We start from the raw sequence: 20700 nt of genomic DNA on the forward strand, positions 1-20700 counted from the left end.
TTTTGGTGATCTAGGATTTTAATTTTTATGTTCACCAAAGGGTCATGCACACAGGAGATGCTCAAACACTTGTGGAAAGAATGAAATCACAGGTCAAAAGCCCATCTCTTCAGGAAAAGCTTCAAAGATTAACTCAACCACCTCCCTTCTCCAATTCACTCTTGCAATTACTAGGAATGGGCTAGCCAACTTCAGAAGACCATTAAAAGCTAGTCAAGGCCAAATGATGTAATGTCACACTTGGAAATAAAGACCTTTGAAAAGAACAAGGGGAAAAAAAGTACAATTACCAGACATGTGTTAAGTATACACTACAGAATAAAAGTAAATGACATCTACTTGAAAGTAGTTGTAAGATATTTTGGAAACTTGACTGACAAAATTGAGGAGGCAGACCATATCTAGGCAGGGAGTTATTTTTCCATCTTACCTGAAAATAAGAGTCAATAAACCAAATGGTCTTGAAAGGTCTTAAATATTTTCCCCAAACTAGACTGGGTTCAAGGTGAAGCCAATCTGAAGATAGGCTAGATTCTATGAGGGCCCCAAACATTTGGTTGATCTTATCTCTCTCCTCTTAGCACCTAGTCAGATTATAAATTCCACAAGAAGAACAGTATCAATTAACTAGGTATCCCAAGTATCTAGCAGACATACATTAAGTACAATAAATTATATAGTACCTATCACATGGATATAGCTATCCTACAGTCTAAATAATGATCATGCTCCCATATTTATATATATAGATATATAGATATAGTGTATTTCTCTTACTAGAACATGGTTAGTCAAAGCTGGCAAAAAGATGGCTCTCGCCCCATTTGTCTCCCTTGATGACTTGAATTGGACTCACTCAGTTGCTGGGAGAGTTTGATTACCAACAGAAGTACATCCAGTTTATTCCTCATTGTGGAAGATAAACAAACAAATCAAAGACACAGAATTAATTATCAAACTTTAATTGGTAAGACTACTCTTACAGAATAAACAATGAGATAACCAGTAGAGATTACACTTAAAAAAATCCAGCAGTGCAAATCTAATAGACTAAATATTTTTCATTTACCCCCAAACAGGCATTTGATTATTTAAAAATAAAATAAAAATAACATCCAAGTGGTACTTATGTCTATTTCATTTTCAAATAATTCTGCAGCGGAAGTTCTTTTTGAGAAATAAAAAATAAGTTGCTTAGAAAGTAAGAAAGCAGTCAGAAATCACAATCACTGAAGCCACACCTAGCCTAGAAGGGAAAGCCATCAAGTGCTGCATCACCACAGCTCTCCTGACCCCTTAACTTCAGAGGAACTGAACCTATCAGGAGATGAATTTCTGTAAGCCCCATGACACCAAAACATTTTTTTCCTCTAAGACAAGATGGATGAGTAAGACCAGTGATGGGGAAAAAAAAAAGTTGTGGCTGATGACTGCCCAAAGAAAGTCCACCCAGCACTGTTTAATTGGCACACCAAACACAGGGGAAGGGAGTTAGGACACTATACTCAGGTTTGCTTCAATAGACACAGAAGAAAAAGAGTTCTTGTTGAAATACGGCAACTTTTTACAATGTGGCAATGTGGGAAAGTTCATCTCTTTGGCCCTTTTAATGCAAAGCAGCAACTCCCTAAGAAGTCTATTTAATAATAATGTCGTATTTATTACAGACAGAAGGCTTGGCTTTCTGCTAACCCACCTCAATAAGACTGTGCCCAAGCATTCCAACAAAGTGCATCCTTAGCTTAGTCCAATTTCATTTAAAGTATGCTATTGCTATCAGGAAAAGTTCCATTTGAGTAAGAGATTTTGCTTCACACCAAAGAGCTCAAAATTCTACAGATTCTTATTGTTTCTAGGCTGACCAAGCAGGCCAAATGAGATAGAATAAAAAGTAGCCAGCCCTCATCAGTGATCTCAGTATCTTGTCCTTTTATAAAATGCACTCAACCAAGGCTCTATGCCTGTAAGTACAGGAGCAGAGGGTCAGACAACAACATTCTGGAAAGAACAGAAAGTCCAAGAAGCATGTAAGAATCTTTGAAATGAATGGGACATCAAGCTGAGAGCATCTGGCCTCTCAAATTATAAATGTGCTTCCTTCCATTTCCAAGGAAAGCTGCTTATATTACACAGCTTTCACTATTCTCCCCACAAATTAGGGGTGGGGGAGGGAAAGATAAGAGGGGAAGAAAAATAAAATTTGAAGCCTGGATAGATTAAACCATTTTCCTTTCCTTAAGCTATTATATGCACCTCATCACACCGAGGGAAATCAATCAAACTCAGAAAAAAACATTTCTTTTCTTATATAGATTTCAGAGCCAAGAGTGGGGGTGGGAGAGAAGACAGAGAAATAATCCTAAGAAAGGAACTATTCTCTTACCCCTAAGAGGGGCTGTGGTTCCATTTTGTATATAAATTTGATTTAAAAAAAAAAAATCCACTACACTGAATAAACCTGTTGAAGTCAGCCACAGATCTGATTTTATGGTAACACTTATACATGCCAAAAAGGGTAGACTTAAATCAACACCTTTTTCATGGCTTCCTTTAAGTTGTTTCTATTCTCCCTGAGACAGATCTTTCCCCAGAGCTACATACAAATCCTCATCCATATAGTTAGACAATCCTACAACGTTCTCTAACAAATACAGGAAGCTTTGCAATAGGCATCTTAAAACCTCTGGCTCTTATGAACAGCTCTATGTGAAAAAGGTGTAACCTACATTATTGTAAGATAATATGTAATAATTACTTCTGGAGGAAAAAGCACCATTTCACTTAAAAAAAAAAAAAAGACACACACACACACACACACACAACTAAACAAAACCACTCACCCAAACTTAAATCCTACTTTAGTGTACTGACCACAGGCAGATAAGCAGTTTGGTTTTCAGGAACAAGGTACAATATAGAGAATAATTTGAATAACAATTTTAATACTATGGCTCAGCTGGATGGAGGCTATGCACCAGAGCATAGGCCACCCACAGAATAAAGGGAAACAACATAAGTGATGCCACTGGGGCTCTGAAAACATTACTTTAGACAAGCAGGGTGGAGAAAAGGAACTTTTTTCCCCCAGAAGAGGCAAGTGGGGTGGATTTAAAAGAAAATGCAGAGTACTAGACTGTAAGACCCATGAGGACAAGGACCATGTTTTATCTAAACTCCCTATCTTACTCAGTGCTTAGCACAGTGCTCTACACATAGTATGGTTTTAATAAATGCCTGTTCAAATGACATCACTAGATGAAATGAATAAAACGGATGGAGAAAGTTAAAACCAAGACCATGCTAATGCCAGAATGCTAGCTGTTATGTTACCATTTGGTCTGCAGAGCTGTACAATGCAGCACTCATGGGCTGCTGAGAAGTAAGACATACAGACTTTCCTTCATATACCATAACTGTCTCCCTGCTAGGGAAAATGAACATTGACATACAATTTGATATATAAATGGTGCAGTTACTGCTGCTTTCAAAGGATGGAAACAAAGTTTCTAAGAAACTTCCAACACATATACAATATTTTTGCCCTTACTGACAATAAAATGATTTTCTTATACATTAAATAATTTAGGAACAACTGCAATATAATAAGCAGCAGATTATTCTCTCTGTGTGAGCTGGACTCCCAAACTACACATTAGACATGAAGGGTACAAAATAGCTCTCACAACTGGCTTACACTGCATAGTCATTCTCAGTCAAAAACACACATGAAAATATATTCTACACATTGAGAAGGGAGCCACCTAAAACCTGCAGGTCAGGTGTGCCGTTGCTGACAGGTTAAGCTTGGAGACCTAGCCCAGAGGCCTGCATCTGACAGGAGGGGATTTCAAAGACAACAGCAAAGGGAAGAAGCACAGGAGTTTTCCCGCTAGCTTCAGAAGTTATCAATCCATCAAAAACAGGTGACTAGGAGCAAAGTATACCAGGAGCACAAGGGACATAAGTGAGAAGGGCAATTCTTGTGATGCTGGTCCAATGGAGTCAGTCCTGTCTTTTAAATATCATCAACTCATGGCAAGCACCTTTCCAGGATAGAAAAGGTCAGTGTGACTGAACCTGAGATAAAGGACACTTGAACTTAATGGCTGGTGAGCAGAATGACAGAAAAGAAAGAGGAAGCATGACTAAAAGACTTCCTAAGATTTTTTTTTAATGATGTCCAAAGAAAAATAGGAATGTACCTGAGTTCATTGCCACCTGACAGGGAGTTTTATATGAACCAAGCCTGGTTCTTCTTTACTCCAGGGGCCAAATGAACCAGCACAATGGAGTGATAGGCCATGTCAGAGAAAAACCTCCAACTGTTCAGGACTCTGGGTGCCCATTTCTGCTATGAACTGTCATGACAATGGACTGGTCACACCCAAGATAGTCCAGGAAACTTTAGGACTGCTGCTCAATTCTGCCAGCCATTAAAAGGTGGCAGCTGACCTACATGGGAACCTGGAACCTCAGGGCAAGATGTTTTGCCAAGAGTAGTTGGTTTTCAAAAAGAAAGAATGAGGAAAGGGAGCAATTTTGGGGTCACTATGCCCTGAAACGAGCATCTGTAGGGTATGATGCTTAAAACCCAATGGTATGTTCCCTCCCAACCCCCCGTGTGATCAGTCAGCATCACAATAGAAAGAACCAAAATGATCACAAGAAATGAAAAGTGAAGGGGTAGTGAAATACAGAAGAGGAAAAATAAGTCATCTTTGGATTTACAAATAAAAATTAAAAGCTCAATTTTGCTTGGGGGGGGGAGAAAGTTGAGAGGGAGGGGAGGGTTCAGGTCAAACCTGAATCAAAGGCCAGAAAAATATGGCTTACTAACCCCCCCCAACTTTGCATACCATTTACAATTTATATGTAGGAAAATTAAAAAAAAAATGTGCCTCAAACTCTGTCACAACAAATCAGTCCAAATTAACCATTTGCAACCAAATATTTATGAAAATACTTTTAGTTCAAATCACATTAAAAAAAAAACTCAAATGTATATTTTGATCATTTTGTTTTAAATGAAATTGGCAGATCTACTCTCAGAACACTTAAGAGTATTCCACACAACGCGTTCTGAATTAAGATTTATTGATTTCCACCGTATTAACTTTAAATATGGTTTGAAGCTGACTGAAGGGAAGGGATTTTGCAATTTTAAGTTAAAAGTAAACTAATGGTGAAAGTACATCACCTCTGGCTTCAGTCAATATCTCCTCAGATTTGAATTAATAAAAGTTCCAGGACTATGAAATCCGGGCATGTTGCAGGCCTCTCCCAGCAATGTCCTTCACTTTGGGTCAGTCTCCTGTGCCAGAGGTGAAAGTGCTTTCAAAAATACTGCCATTTTCCCAGCACAGTGTCTTTGATTGCATCCACATACTGAGTTGGAACCCAATACACCCAGTAGTAAGAGGCTTCGGTGGGACCCAACTGAAATGCCTGAAAGGGAAAAAGGAAACCAAGCAGTACTTCAGAGCCAAGGACACCAAAGAAGCAGAATCCTAACACATCGTAGGAAAAAATTTCTCACTATACACTAACAACAAATCACTCCTCTTCCAGCAAAATTCAAGGAGGGCAAATTCCTTTTTAGACTTGTGATTCAATATTCCAGAACACTCTTTCTTGGTTAGATAAAGAAAGGTAGAATTCTTGGGTCAAATATAATGTTCAAAGCAGCAAGAAAAGAAATGAAACCCAGACTTAGGGTTTCTCCATGGCAACATACTGGATTTTTAGGCAGGGATGACCTATTGGTGTCATTTAAGTTAAAAGCTTGTAAGACTTCAAGCCTTCTTTGAAATCCTTTTGAATGCTAAAATAGCTCATTTTAAAAAATCACTTTCACTACAAGACTTTAAAAGTTACAAAGGGCAGTAGTTCTAAATCAATTCCTTGATAAGGTGACAAAGCTAATTTGTAGCTCTAGCAAATCACTTGGTACCAAGTAATTGGTCAAAGGTCAGGAGAGGGGTGGATACCAAATGTATGGTCTCTGAAGCTCAATCCAAGCCCTATTCTTCTTCCAGTGTTATGGTGGCAGTGGAAATGGGAGGAAGACAGAATGACTGCAGAAAGCACTTGTGCTATGGCTGCCTCACTGCAGGCTGGAAATACTTTTCCCCCTTATCCTTACAGTGAGAATGCAGCCAAGCTGCTCTCTCTATTCCATCTCCATAATCCTACAACAGGCAGATCAGCCATGAATGTGAAGGCATAAAAAGCATTCCTTACTGCGTCAAGTGTATTTTTTTCCTTATCTCTTGAGAGGGATAGGGGCTAATGTTGCTATATTTATGATGTGACAGCTGAAAAATCCTAAACAATCTCCACAATTAAATCATATGAAAGTTTGTAGACAAAAAAATTTAAAAAAACCTCCCATTTATTTTGGTCATATCCAATGGCGAAAACATTATTTAAAGTGGGCCTTTTCTCTCCCCACCCCTGCCCAGACCCCCAAATCTCTGAAGAACGTAACGTGGTTCTGCAGCCATTATTCCAATGGCCCTCCCTCTTCTGTAAAAGAGCAGGATTTGCCTAAATTAGTCATACAATTACTTCATCCTTCCCTTCAGCCAGTGTAGTCTTAGTTATGATTTCTTCAAAGAAGCCCATTTGGATTCAAGGAAGGATTTTGAATGAGTATCTGGGTACAAAAAATATGGATCTACAGGTTTGTTTAGTTCCCCCCCCCGTTCTCCTACCCCCACCTCCCCCCCCAAAAAAGAAAATCACATGAAAGCACACTGCTATATGCATTTTTACCTTGTACAGCAAGATCACCGGTGTATGAAGATTGCAAAAAACAGACATACCTTAGCAGCATTGCCAACAGTTGACTGCCTGGAGTACTTCCTTATACCAAACTAGTATTTTATTTTTGGCTCAAACTTGAAAGTGAAAATTCCCAAGCCATTGCTACTCTTCACGTCTACTTATTTGGGCTTAAAGCAAAGTTGTGCAAATACAAGAGTTAGTAAACACATATCCTAGGACACAAGTGGAAAAATCTGCCTATTCTGTAACAATAGGACTCAATGCCAAGTAGGGGTGAAAATAAAAATGAGCCACCCTGGGACAAGCTTGTGAAGTTGGATTATGTGAAACTTAAGGGACCATAACAGTACACTCTGAGGACTTGGTTTTCTTTGCAGACAAAATTCTAAGTGTCAATTCGATGGAATTAAAGGCTGAATATATTCTGTTACTAAGCCAGCAGCTTACTTACCATCATGTGGTAATCTTCATGTCCTTCAATAGGTTCACTGACCACATTTTTAATGGAGCCCATAGGTAATTTTTCAGTCCGTTCTAAGTTGAAAGGAATTATACTGATTATTAAATGGCACTCAATTTCAGTAAATCTGACATAGGATTCTCTAACACTGGCTCTAATACTTTCCCCTCCCTGATTTAGGGAGGCTGACTATTCTCCACCCACAAAAGCTTGTCCTTATGGCTATTCTCTTCTCTAAGAAAGGTCAAACAGAACCTTTTCATCAAATGTACCAAGTATGCCTTATTGAGAGGAACCACTTAGAAACAGAAAACTGCTCAGTTAGCTTATCTAAATACCAGACAATGAACAGTTTACCAATATATATTTAGTCCATCTTAATAAGAACAAGGACAATTTTCTCTGTTGGAATTAAAGTTTGTATTCAATAACTGAAATGCTGTATTTGCATGCTTATTGCATAAATCCAATTATGTGTGATGTGCTTTTACAGCCTGGGGCAGGCTTAGTCAGGGAGGGGAGGTGGAACTGGTGTTTTATTAAATAGCTAAGACTGACACAGACCAGAACTTCCTAAGTAAGTTTAACTTAGGCCACATCTCCCAATCATTTCTCTTCCCTCCCACCCTTAAATCCTATATTATTCCATTCAGAAATATACCCCAGGCAACGGCCTCCCATTCTTCCCCTGCTTCCTCCCTACCCCTGACATGCACACACACATTAAAAATTACCTTAAAAAATCTTTCAGAGTTCATGTAGCATACACCTGCCAGATACCATGCATCACACATGGGCCAAAGACGTTTTATGGCAATTTTAGGAATGGTGGTCAAATAGGAGAAAAGAAGAGGGCAGTGAGTGGCAACTGGAGTAAAATGAGGCTATACAAAGGTAAGCCAAGTAAGGACAGGAGCAAGTAGGATGTCAGGAGAGGAAAGGCATGGCAGTGAAGAAACATGATGACAGATAGGTGGTAGGATTAAACAACAGTGATAAGAGACCCAAGGCACACTGAGTATGTACAGACATAGAGACAGACACACAAAACATTCATACGATAACTGCAAAAATAGAGACAAATGGAAAAAAGATAGCGACTCAGAAGAAAAACTGGGAGCCAAGAGATCTGGGTTCTAAGTCCTGTTTCTAATTACCTGTGTGCCAGTAGGAAAAAAGTTACTTTGGACTTCAGTTTCCTCATCTATGAAATGAATGGGTTAGAATAGATGACTTCTAAAGTCCGTTCCAGCTATAACATTTTATTATTTCATATAGTCTAAATTAGTTATACAACATCTAACACATTCTCCCCTGAAAATGTTAGTAGTGAGGCTCAGATGTTATTCAATGGACTTGGCAGAATTAACACTGGACTAGGAATCAGAGAATCTGGGTTTGAATCTCAGTAGTTTCTTACTGGGCATGTGACTTTCAACAAGTTACATTTTGAGCTAAGATTCCTCATCTGTAATGTAGGAGTTAATACTTGCGTTACCTTATCTCATAGGGCTGTTGGGAAGAAAACACTCAACAGATTGTGAAGCGCTACATAAATGTAAGCTTCTATTCAAAGTGAGATAGTGCTGGAGAGTGGCCAGAGCTAGTCTTGGGAATATGGAAGATGTGGTTTCAAGTTCTAACTGATATATACTGGCCAGATGACCTTGGGTACTCACCCACCTATTTCCTCATTGAGGAACTTTCTAGGCTAAGAAATCAGAGTTATGAAGAATAAAACAAACAAACTATCAAGCTATGCTTTAGAAGGTCAGCTGTTTGGGGAGTGACTCTAGACTAGGAATCAAAAATATGATGATATCCAGCACTCAGTTTGATATCTAGGTTTACCCAGATTAAAGTCCCATTATCTTCTGTTGAGAAGTTTACGAGACCTGGCAGCTGATACTGTACAATCATTTCTGGACAGGTAATAATAGAGGTAGCTTTTGAAGTTTCCGTGGCACAGTAGTGGACAAGACACCTTGGTTATGAATTGACTTGACATCAAATGATGCTAGAAGACCAATAAGGCTTGGTCTGAGGGCAATCATAATAGCCTATGAAGGGGGTGTGGGTGTGGGTGTGTGGGGGTGTGTGTGTATGTGTGTATGAGAGGGAGAGATACATACATAGTGTGTAACTTAAAATGTGTGTGTAAAGTAACTTGCAGCCTCGAGGCCACATGTGGCCCTCTAGGTCCTCAAGCGAGGCCTTTCACTGAATCCAAACTTCACAGAACAAATCCCCTTAATAAAAGATCCATTCTTTAAAACTTAGACTCAGTCAAAAGGTTGCACCCAAGGACCTAGAAGGCCACATGTGGCCTCGAGGCCCAGGTTCCCCACCCCTGAGGACCATTTTCCTTAACAAACAGTGGTTTTCAGTATCCTGAGGATTTCCTAGCCTCTCTCTATTCTCTTCCTCCCTACAACTGGTAGGTAAAGGAGGTATTCTTTATCTATCCAATGATCACCTCAGCAAAGACACAATTTATAAAGAATAATGCCGATAATAGTAGCTGACATTCAAATCGTTCTTTAGTGTTTAGAAAGTACTTCTTACATAAACTCATTTGACTCTCACAGCAAAAGTAGGCATCACCCCCATTTTACAGATGAGGAAACTAAGGCTCAGGGATTTTAAGGACTCCTCTATGGTCACACAAGCTAAGAGCTGGAAGCAGGATTCAAAGTCAGTTCTCACCTGAATCCAAGTTCAGAGTGCTTCCATTATATAACACAGCTGTCTCTCTCACTCACCTAGTAGGCATTTTAATAGCCCTTCTAGAAAGGGAATCCTTAATCGGGAAACACTAACACAAGATTGAAAAAATAATAAAAAAGGGTACAACTGAACTTGAATGTGTAAAGGTGTAAATAAAACAATGAGCAATACCTAGAGTATGGTAAAGACAGGTTAGTTTAGAACAAGGGTCAGATATGCAACTGAAACAATTTGATTCTGAAGAAAGAAATATGAGGTATGTCAATAGCAGATTACCTTTAGTGCCAATCCACAACTGGTCTTGTTCTAATTTGAAGGTGAGTCTCACTTTTCCTCCCGTCTTATTGTACATGCCTGATAAAGGTACTGTTGGCAGTCGTTCCTGGAAACATAAGAAAACTGGTGTGGCGGTAAAGACTGTCATATAGATAAAAGGAACAATAAAGAAGGGATCAAACTAAAGAATACTGGCAATAAAGACTGTTCTCCCCCTGAACACTGAGGGTAAGAAGAATTGGAAGGAATATCAGAAAATCAAACCTAGTGGATTGGTCACAAGACTTCAGAATGACTACAATGGGTCAAGGGGCTTTGCTTACCTGGGCACCCTTAACAGAAGGCATCACATCTTCAGGTTTTCCTTTATCTAACACTTTCCTGTGTTGCTAGAACATAAATCAGAAATTACAATGCAGAGAAACACGCCTGAAGTGAGGTATTTACTTCTTCATGGTCCTTACTATCCCAAAAATGTAAAAATACATCACTTTGAAATCTTTAGATAAGTAAAATGGAAAAAAAAATTTCTATCTTAATATTTTGCTTTAAAAGGACTCCAGATAACTGAACACTTGAAAGTAAATTTTTTGTTTTTGTTTTTTAATTTTAGTATCCCTTAAGGCTAATTCAAGCTAACTTGGCTTCTCTGATTCTCAGTCCATCCCTGTCGCCTGTGTCATTCCCCCCCCCCCAAATAAAATATATATGTGTGTATGTATATAAAAGTTGAATCTCAGGCTAAACAAGCACACAAAATGTGTTTGGCAATTCTAAACTCTCAGAAATAATTAAAGAATACTAAAAATAACATTCACTTTATTAAACCCCTAAAAGTGTGGAGAAAATCTCCTTACGAGTTAAACTCTTACATTTATGGTTGGATGTTTTTTCTTGAAAAGTGGTTTTCATTTTTTTTTTGGGGGGATGCTAATGTTATCACAGACTTTGGAGGCAGATATAATGGTTTTAATCTGAATTAAGAAATACTAATCTATATAGCCTGGATGTCAGAGAAAGCCCTACCCACCCACCAATACTTCAAGGTTGTTCACATAATGCTTATTAAATGAGTCAGAAGACACAATGCCTCACCATTAGTTCTTGTCATGTAGGACAGATATTCAGAGTATGGAAAACAACAAAGTATCCAACCCTATGAACAGGAAGAATGCCAGAATAACCATTTTCTACTCTTTCCCAGTTTTTTTGAGCTTGACATCAAAATATTCTTAAAGAGGGTGAAAAAAAAGTCCAAGGGTTGGGTTCCTCTCATTAGGCAGTGTTATGCCTCCTAACCTGCATCAAGAGAGTAAGTCAGTATATTAACAGCATAATTGAATCATACTTTACGTGTCCCTTTTGAAGGTTATACTATGGGGAAAAGCTTTAGGCTTATTAAGTCAGCGTCAGAAACACAAACCTTGTATTTAAGAGTGTACTGTGCTCACAAAAAATACGACATGTTAAACATGAACAGAATTAGAGTATTAATTATTAGGAGAGTATACACTCATGGATTTACACATTTGTATGGCAAGAAAAGATACAGAGAAGACCTAGGACAATAAAATAAAAGAACATGGCTAGAAGAGTTTGCAGAATTCAAGACAGACAAAATGTAGCTAAATGCAGTTTAAAATTGCCTTTTCCTGTCAGTCTAACAATTGTAAAGAACAAAGCTTTCAGTTTACCTTGGTCAGGTAAACACAACAGTATACGTACATTTTTGATACACAAAGAGGCAAATGTGCCTCTTTAAATACATGTGGAGCTTCACACTTTTAGGAGAATGTCTTACAGATATGAAAGCTATCATTTCTGGCTGCAAGAACTCTAAGTATTTTACCTAACAAAGCAAACCCGGACACACTTACTTCCAGCTGTTTGCATGCTCATCTGAAAAGGGATGTAGGTCACCAACTCTTTCTGTAAGGGTCATGTCATGGTATATTAGAAGACATTATTAGCCTCAACTCAGAGCTCCACAACACTGAAAATGAAGTCTCCTTATTTTATATGGTTAGTCTTTGGATACGCTAATTATAACTGATGAAAAATGATGCAAAGCAGTCAGTTTTAACTTCCCTTAAGATCTACATGGCCAGAACGCTGTTTCAGATTTCTATCATGGACTATGGCCAAGAAAAAGCTTATTCAAGGAAGAATGGAACCAACAGGCTGGGTTCCAAGAAATGACACAAACCCCAACTTCTTAGCACCAGTACCAATTAATAAGTCACCAACCTTTTGCCTACAAAGTGGCTCCTTCTTACTCTCTTCAGCTTTCGCTTCTTGCTGTGCTGCATCTTTGGGTGTGTTTACTGCTAAAACATCATTTATTGTAGATCCAACCACCATAATCTTGGCACCACTGGTTACTTTAATTTCCCGTAATGTTTTCTCTTCAGGGAGAAGTCCCTTAAACATAACTTTCTGCATGGCAGGTGGTAGACCTTAAGTATGGGAGAGAGGAATAAAATCAAGGGTGAATTTATTTTGATCTATTCAATTTAATTAGGATTTTTTTGGGTGGGGGGGTGATAGTGCTGGTGGTGGAGGGGAACACAAGCTGGTGATTCCATTTCTTTAGGGAATTCCCTTCACCCATAAGACTGGCATGTGGGGGACACTGGATAAAGTGTTGGACTCAAAATTCAGTAAAACCTAGATCTGAATCCTGCCTTACATACTGCTGAGCTGTGTAATGCTGGGTCAGTCACTTACTGTCTGTCTCTAAGCCTCAGTTTCCTCCTCTGTAAAACAAGGATAAAAACAACCTATTTCATGGGGTTTTGGGGGAAAAGAGTATTAAATGAAACAACCTTTGTAAAGTATTTTGCAAAACTTAGAGCTAACTAAAAAAAGTGAACTATAATCATTGTTAGCAAAGGTTACTTGTTTTACAGCAGGGATTCATAATTTTTTGGGTGGATGTCCTTGACTCTTCCCACTGATAGGTGAAACCTATGGACCAGGGAAGAATTCTTCTCAGAATGTTTTTAAATGCATAAGATTACTAAGGAAACCAATTATATTGAAATATATAGACACACAGGCACACAAACACATACAGGCCCAATGCATATGCTCTCATGCATAGACATACACACACATTCATATGCAACACACACATTTAACCATCCTGAAATCTATGCCCAGACCCCAGGTTTAAGAAGCTGGATTGCCCACAGTGGCCCAGGCCCCACCAGCACACAAGTTTTTCACCCTGGAGGCAGCTAGGGGGCACAGTGCAGCCGGAGGCAGGCAGATGTGAATTCAAATGTGACCTCAGATACTTTCGAGCTGTGTGAGCCTGGGCAAGTTACTTAACCTCTCCCAGCCTCCGTTTTTCCATCTGTAAAATGGGGAACATAATAACAACTCCCTCCCTGGGCTGTCGTGGAGATGGAACGAAATATTGTAAAGTTCTTTGCACGCTTTAAAGTCGATACATAAATGCGGTGGCTATAGTTCCCGCTAAGCTCTAAGGCCGGCTCCAACGTCAGGGCTGGCTGGAGGCGGCCACCCACCTGTAATGGAGTGGATCTTGCGCTTCAGCTCGGCCCCTGTGCTGTCCAGAGGCACCCGCACGTCGTATTTGTTCTTGTTCCAGATGATCTTCAGGTCCACCAGCTCCTTCTCGGCGTCGGCGTCGTCGCCGTTGCTGACCGCGGCCTGGGCACTGGCTATGCCCCCCTGCGTCTGGTCTGCCTGCAGGCTGCCCTTGGCCGTCGCGGCCGCGGCCGAGGACGCGGAGGAGGAGCAGGAGGAGGTCTCAGCCTCGGCGTCCACGCAGTTGAGCTGCAGCTTCTGGGCATCCGTTTCCATGCCGGGCTCCTCGACTTCTAGACACACGAAACAAAAACCACCGGAGTGCGAGGCACGGGCGGCAGCGGCGCTGGTGCCCTGGCCTCCTGCTGCTCCCCGGGGGGGGGGGGGGGCCGGGGGGGGCCGGGGCGGGGGGGGGGGGGGGGGGGGGCCTCGGGGCCCGGGCGGCGGGGGGGGGGGGGGGGGGGGGGGCCGCCCCCCCCCCCCCCCGCCTCGCCTTCCCTCCTCTCCGCGCAGCCCGCGGACGCCCGTCTGGTCCCAGGCTCGGGCTCGGGATCCAGAATAGGGCCCTCGAGGGGAGTCCGCAGCACCAGCTCCGGCTCCTTTCCTCGCGGGCGACCAGGCGGGCGGCCTGTCCTCTCCGCTCCGCTCGCCCTCCCTCCCCTCCGAGGCTCCGCCGCTCCCTTCCGCCCCTTCCTCCACAGCCCCGGCTCCGGGCCGCCAGCCCGCCAGTCCTCTCTTCCCCGAGCTTGCCCTCCATACTCACCATCCGGGGCTCCGGCTGCCGCCATGATGATTGTGTACAACACCCACCGCAGCGAGGAGGCCGCCGGGAAACGCCGAGCAGACGAGATTGGCCCCGGTCTCGGCCCGTACTCTCCCCCTCCCCACACACATACGTACACACGCGCGCACACACACACACAAAACACACACTCACACACGCCCACCGGAAACAGGTGGAGGTTCCTATGGAGACTCACCAGTTCTCTCTGCCTCTCCTTTCGTTATTCCCTAGGAGGTTGATGGCAGTCCTTCTCTCGTTTGGGCCAAAGGTGTGGGAACTAACTGTCCGGCGACGATCAGTATTCCCACCGAAAGGGAGCTGATTCCCTAGGACTCGGCGAAAAGGGACTCTGTCCTTTTAAAGGGAGGCTCCTCCTCCTCCAGAAGGGAGGAACGGATTGGCTAGCGCCCCGCCCGGAAGTGAACCTGTTTAGCCACGTGTGCATTCAGTTCCACATGGCGGTCCTACTGCTGGGGCTGCTCCAGCTGCGCTTGGCCCGAGCGCCTTGGGGGGCGGGGCGATGGCGCGGGTACTGCGGGGGCCCTGGACCGCAGAGCTCCGCTGTGAGAGTCAGGTTCGCCCCGAGCCCCACAGGTAACTAAGTGTCCATCAGCAAGGTTTCTAGGCTTAGCCGCTGCCCCGGTCGGGGGTGGGGGTGGGGAAGAGGGAAGAGAAGAAATTTACTAGGACTGGGGAGAGGGAAGGACTGCGAGAAAGGGAAGAGATCACCCCCGGGCAAATTTATCCAAGTAGTACAGTACACAGCACTTTCACCAAGTAGCTTTACATACCTGCAAATGAGCTTGTAAAGTATTGAGCTAGTGAAGGCCAAAAATCGTCTCTCCTTTGTTGGACATGCACTCGATGCATAGTAAGTGCTTGTTGAATGAACACTACATTCCCGTTTGAACCTTGCAACTGCCATGAGGTGGTTAATGCAGTTGCTGATATGTCTGGTGTAAGGATCTCAATTATTTTAAAGGGGTTTTATTCGTCAGGGGTTTTTTTTTTTTGTATTAATCTTAACTTCCCAAGAAAACCCCCATCTCTCAGGAAAAACCCCTGCTTGTAACAAATTAGAACAGTCAAGCAAACAAGTCAATACGTTGGCCGTGACTGAAAAAGTATATCATTCCTCACTTATGGTCCACCTCTAGAATCATGTTCTGTGATGAGATCCTTGGAAGTCACCGTTAGTCATTGTATTGATGAGTGCTCTGAAGCATTTCTAATGGTTTTTGTAAGTGATGCCATTTCTCTGTAACCTCAAAACTTTAGTAACAAAGTATGTGAAAACTGCTGTAATGGTAATTGCACTTACAATATTGTAATATAATATTAAATTATAATATTAAATATATGAAAACCAACTTTTGCATTATGTTGCCTGGGTTGTGTTTTTGTGGATTCATTTAAGGAGGTTGTGTAGGGTGTGTCAGTTCTCTTCCTGTGAAACCGAGACAGGGTTGATACAGATTAAAATGTAGGTTTTATCTTAGAATTGTCACTTAACTAACTGTGTCCTTGAACAGTCAGTCATTCAGCGAGAATTTAAGTCCAAGCTCTGTGCCAAGCTATGCTAAAGACCAAACACTCAGAAACAGCCCCTGCCCTGACCAGAGGAGTAGAACAAGGAGCACGTGTATAGACATTCACAAAATAGATACAAGATAAATTTTGGATGTGGGAAGAGCAGCAGTGCTGAGAAAGATCAGGAAAAGCTTCATGTGGAAGGTAACATTTGACTTAAAAGAAACTAGGGATTCTATCTAAGAAGTGGGACTGAGAAAAGAGTGTGTTGCATGCTTGAGGTACAGTCAATACAAAAGAATGGGAACAGGAGATAGAGTCCCATGTATGAGAAAACAGTAAGACGGCCAGTTTGGCTGGATCATGGACATGAAGGGGAATAATTTGTAATAAGGCTAGAAAGGTTGTGAAAAGTTTTAAATGCCAGAGTTTGTATTTGATTCTAGAGGTAATAGGGATCAATTCACTTTGCTGAGTAGGGGAGTGACATGGTTAGACCTGTGGTTTAGGAAGGTGTCTGTGGAGAATAGAATAGGGTAGTGAGATATTTGAGCCAGGGACACCAAGTAGGAGGTTATTAAAATAGCCCTGGTCAGAGGAAATGTGACCTTGAACTAGGGTTGTGTGTGAGTATAGAGTAGGGGACAGAAGGGAGAAGTGTTATGGAAGTAGAAACCCCAATATTTGGCAGATTAACCTCTCTGGGCTCATTTTCCTCATCTATAAAACGTGGGAGTTAGTCTGTGTGACATCTATGGTCCTTTTCAGCTCTAAGTCGATGATTCAAAGAACTGAGGCCTAATACATTTAAGTAATTTGTTCAAGGCTTCCCAGTTACCTAGGCCATAAGCCCTTTTCCCATTGCTTCCTGGTCAGCCTTCCAGACAGACGTCTTTTGTTGTTCAATCATTTCTGTTATGTCTGACTCTTCTTGACCCCATTTGAAGTTTTCTTGGCCAAGATATTTGAGTGATTTGCCCTTTCCTTCTTCAGCTCATTTTATAGATGAGGAAACTGAGGTGAACAAGGTTAAGTGACTTGCCCAGCGTCTTACAACTAGTAAGTGTCTGAGGCTGGATTTGAACTCGGGAAGATGAATCTTCCCTGACTTCTGGCCCAGCACTCTATCCACTGCTCCACTTAGCTGCCCTAGCCGGGCATCTACCTAAGCAATTTTCTTTTGGGAAGACTAACCTTTATGACTCAAAAGTGCCACAGTTTTAGAGTATAAACAAATATACTTAATTTAATTTCCCTGTTTTTTTACACAAATAAATTTAGTACCTGTATACACATAATTTTTTATGGCTTTTGGGGGATTTTGTGAGGTCTTTCTACCCACTTGAAGCCTTATGGGGAAGTCATGGATATGCCAGAAGTAGTTGGTATGAGGCTGATGCAGCAGATCCTACGTTGTTTTCATAGAAGAAAAAATCTGGCATTACCCAGAAAACTTGCATTTATATTTTTAAGTCATCTCTGAAGATGGAATGAAAAAATACAATCTCAAGGGAATGAGGCACTTAGCCAGTACCTCAATCAAGAGAAATGTAATCCTGATTTAATTGCATTGGATGAAAACCTGACTTTCAAAAAAATTACACCCATTTCAAGGCATTTCAAGTTTATAGAAAAAAATGCTTGTCATCCTCAGCTTTGCCAAATGTAAGTGATTTGACACAGGTTGGCTAAATGAGATGTGTGAAGCTACTGATATAAGGAATAGAATTTAAGAACTTGATATTCCAAGAAGCTAGGGACGTTTTTATTCCTAGTGAGTGGGACCCCTAGTCTCTCTCTTTTCTTCTTGACGATATAGGCCTCTCTTTCTCGCTGTAGTCAGCTGCCTTGGCCCCTTCAGAAGTGAGCTAGTATGCTTTGTATGGCAGTATAGGGTAAACCAGGAGTGGCCACATGTGGCCTTTTAGGTCGTTGGGTGTGGCCTTTTGACTAAGTCCAAGTTTTACAGAACAAATCCTTTTATTAAGAGGATTTGTTCAATGAAGTTTGGATTCAGTCAAAAGGCTGCACTTGAGAACCTAGAGGGCTACATGTGGCCTGAAGGCCACAGGTTTCTTACGCCTGGGGTAGAGGATAGAATGCCAGACTTAGAATTAGGAAGACCTGCATTCTCATACTCCTTAAGTCACTTATTAGTTATTTGACCCAGGACCAGTCACTTAAATTGTTTAGCCTCAGTTGCTTTGACTTTAAAATGGGGAATATAAACCTCTTGTTTTTACCTCTGCTCTCGCTACATAGCTGACTTGTTGGATTCTGGTCCTGTGAAGCGTACCAAAAAGCAGCAAGCCAAATTTGTTCAGCACTGAGTGTTCACTGGGCTCAGTGCTGAGGATGCAAATACAAGGAATGAAACCATCCCTACTCTCACAGAGCTTACATTCTAATGGGGGGAAGACGATAAATACATATGTAGTTGAGTACAGAATCGATATGAGGAGAATAAATACAGATTAAAACAAAGTAGTTAAGAACAAGGTAGCTTGGTAGGAGGAGAGTACTGGGTCATTCAGGTGATCAGGAAAAACTTTGTGTAGAAGCTTGAATTGAGTCTTGAAGGAAGAGCGGAATTCCCCCTAAGAAGGGGAGGTGTACAAAGTTATGAAGATGAGAGATGGAATGACCTGTGTAATGAACAGAAGTAAGTCCAGCTTGACTGGATGGCCTAGTGTGGGAGGTGAGTAATATCTAATCGACCTGAAAAGATTGATTGGTGCCAAATTGTGATGAGCTTTAAAAGCTGTAGAGTTCCTACTTTAAACTAGAGCCAATAGGGAGCCACTGGAGTTCAGTTGAGTAGGACAGTGGGTCAGTCAGACCGGTACTTAAGGAAAGTGGCTTTGGTGTAGCAGAGTTGGATGGCCTGGAGTGGTGAGAGACTTGAGGCAGGGAGACCAATTAGAAGGTGGTTGCAGTAACCTAGGGGAAAGGTGATGCAGGCCTGAATTAAAGTGGTAGCTATGTGAGTGAAGAGAAGGGACGTGGGAGATGTTATAGAGGTCAAAATGGCAAGATGTGGCAGCTGTTTGGATAGATGGGATGAAGAGTGAGAATTTGAAAAGAATGCTGAGATGGTGAACCTGGAAGATTCATGGTACCTTTTGATGGAAATAGGGAAGTCTGGAAAATGGGAAGGTTTGGGAGAAAGATAAGAAGTTGTTTGGACATGTTGATTTTGAGAGGTATCTGGGACATCCAGTTTAAAATGTCCAATAAGTGGCAGGTTATGAAGAGGAGACTTTGGGATTGGATATGTTGATCTGGGAGTCATCTGCACAGAGATGCTAGTTAAACCCCTGGAAGATGGAGACGTTATCAAGAGAGACACTCTAGAGGAATAAAAGAAGGGGTCCTTGGGGGCAGAACCTTGGGGAACACTTACAGTCCACAATTAGGATATGTAATGTGAATAATGAGCTAGCAAAAGAGACTGGGAAGGAGTGGTCAGACAAATAAGAGAACTAGGAAAGATTAGCATAGAATAGGAAAACTCCTAGAGGAGAGAATATCCAGAAGGATAAAGTAGTGAATGGTATCAAATGGAGGAGAGGGGTTAAGACAGATGACTGAGAAAGACCATCAGATTTGGCAAGTATGAGATCATGGGTAACTGTGGAGAGACTAGTGTCTGTTGAGTGCTGAGGTTATAAGCCAAATTGGCAAAAGATTGAGGAGTGAGTGAGAGGAGAGAAAGTGAAGGTATCAAGTATAGACTTTTTTCTAGGAGTTTGGCCTAGAAAAGGAAAAAAGATATAGGGAGATAAATTGAGGGGATGATGGGATCTAATGGGTTTTTTAAGTCATTAAAATGAAACAGTGAATAGAGAGAAGTTGAAGATATGAGAGATGAGAAAGAGGGAGATAAGAGGGAGGAGAGAGACAGAGAGAGGAGATGATTGAAGTTTCAGTCTGTTGGAGAAGTTGGGAAGGCTAAGGGCATCTCAATAGAGGGCCTAGACTTGGCAAGGAGAAGGGGTAAAAGAGAATAGAGGATGATATCAAGGGCTTTTGAGAATGGGAGAAGAAGGAACTCAAGTTGAATGGCCTCATATTTCTCAAGAAGGTAATAGGCAGGAACCTTAGCTTCTTGAGATGGAATGGGAGAGGTGTGTGACACTTGAAGAGGGGGTCTGGGGATTAATGAGGGGTGAATACAAAGCCCTGCCTTGCTTCATTGAAAGCTCCACTTTGTACCCGGTCAACATGGGTGTGTGACTTAACTCCAGCTCCATTTAGCTCCAGGGGAGTAGGAATGTAGGGGGAGTAAGCCAGAGCTCAGATTTGGAAAGAGAAGTAGCAAAAAGACAAGGGGAATTTGAGAGAAGAGGACAGTGTAGAATTTAATGTGGGGAATGATAGGGTATAGATTGTATAGGGAGGAACATAAGGTCAGAGCAGGGCTAATGTCTTAAGAAAATTCTGAAGGATACAGAGATTGGAGGTCTCAATGAGGGCCAAGAATAGGTTTAGGAGGGATGAGGTATAGGGGGAATTGGAATGATAGGAGGTTATGATCAAATAGAAATATGTAGGAGTATTGGGGGATTTGAAGGCTTGGGCC

At 41.7% G+C, this 20700-nt stretch overlaps 2 protein-coding genes across 4 annotated transcripts in view; one reads left to right on the forward strand and one right to left on the reverse strand.

Annotated features, from left to right (window-relative positions):
* UBFD1 (ubiquitin family domain containing 1) lies at positions 1-14957 on the reverse strand. 3 transcript variants are annotated; one of them, XM_027839272.1, is made up of 9 exons: positions 14568-14676; positions 13783-14097; positions 12497-12705; positions 10573-10638; positions 10250-10355; positions 7238-7320; positions 778-5445; positions 431-584; positions 1-254 (listed from the first exon to the last, which is right to left on the reverse strand). In XM_027839272.1, the coding sequence occupies exons 1-7, from the start codon at positions 14590-14592 to the stop codon at positions 5335-5337; spliced, it is 915 nt and encodes a 304-aa protein (XP_027695073.1). In that variant the 5' UTR covers positions 14593-14676; the 3' UTR covers positions 1-254; positions 431-584; positions 778-5334. The 3 variants fall into 3 exon arrangements, with proteins under 3 accessions (XP_027695073.1, XP_027695074.1, XP_027695075.1); XM_027839273.1 differs by lacking the exons at positions 431-584; positions 14568-14676 and adding an exon at positions 14785-14957; XM_027839274.1 differs by lacking the exon at positions 431-584 and having other exon boundaries at positions 14568-14706.
* EARS2 (glutamyl-tRNA synthetase 2, mitochondrial) overlaps positions 14788-20700 on the forward strand; it is a 16336-nt gene continuing 10423 nt past the window's right edge. Inside the window, 2 exon segments of the mRNA XM_027839271.1 lie at positions 14788-14891; positions 14893-15182. Of these exon segments, the coding sequence (XP_027695072.1) occupies positions 14827-14891; positions 14893-15182 (355 nt within the window). The 5' untranslated portion in view covers positions 14788-14826.

This window comes from Vombatus ursinus, unplaced genomic scaffold (assembly GCF_900497805.2).
Source record: "Vombatus ursinus unplaced genomic scaffold, bare-nosed wombat genome assembly UNPS02014832.1, whole genome shotgun sequence".
NCBI lineage: Eukaryota > Metazoa > Chordata > Mammalia > Diprotodontia > Vombatidae > Vombatus > Vombatus ursinus.

Coding starts and splice junctions, on each gene's coding strand:
- UBFD1 (XM_027839274.1), bottom strand. CDS start 14,592: ATGGCGGCAGCCGGAGCCCCGGATG. Junction 12,706..13,782: donor CAAGATCCACTCCATTACAG/GTGGGTGGCCGC, acceptor CCCATACTTAAG/GTCTACCACCTGCCATGCAG. Junction 7,321..10,249: donor GTTGTGGATTGGCACTAAAG/GTAATCTGCTAT, acceptor CTTTCAACTTAG/AACGGACTGAAAAATTACCT.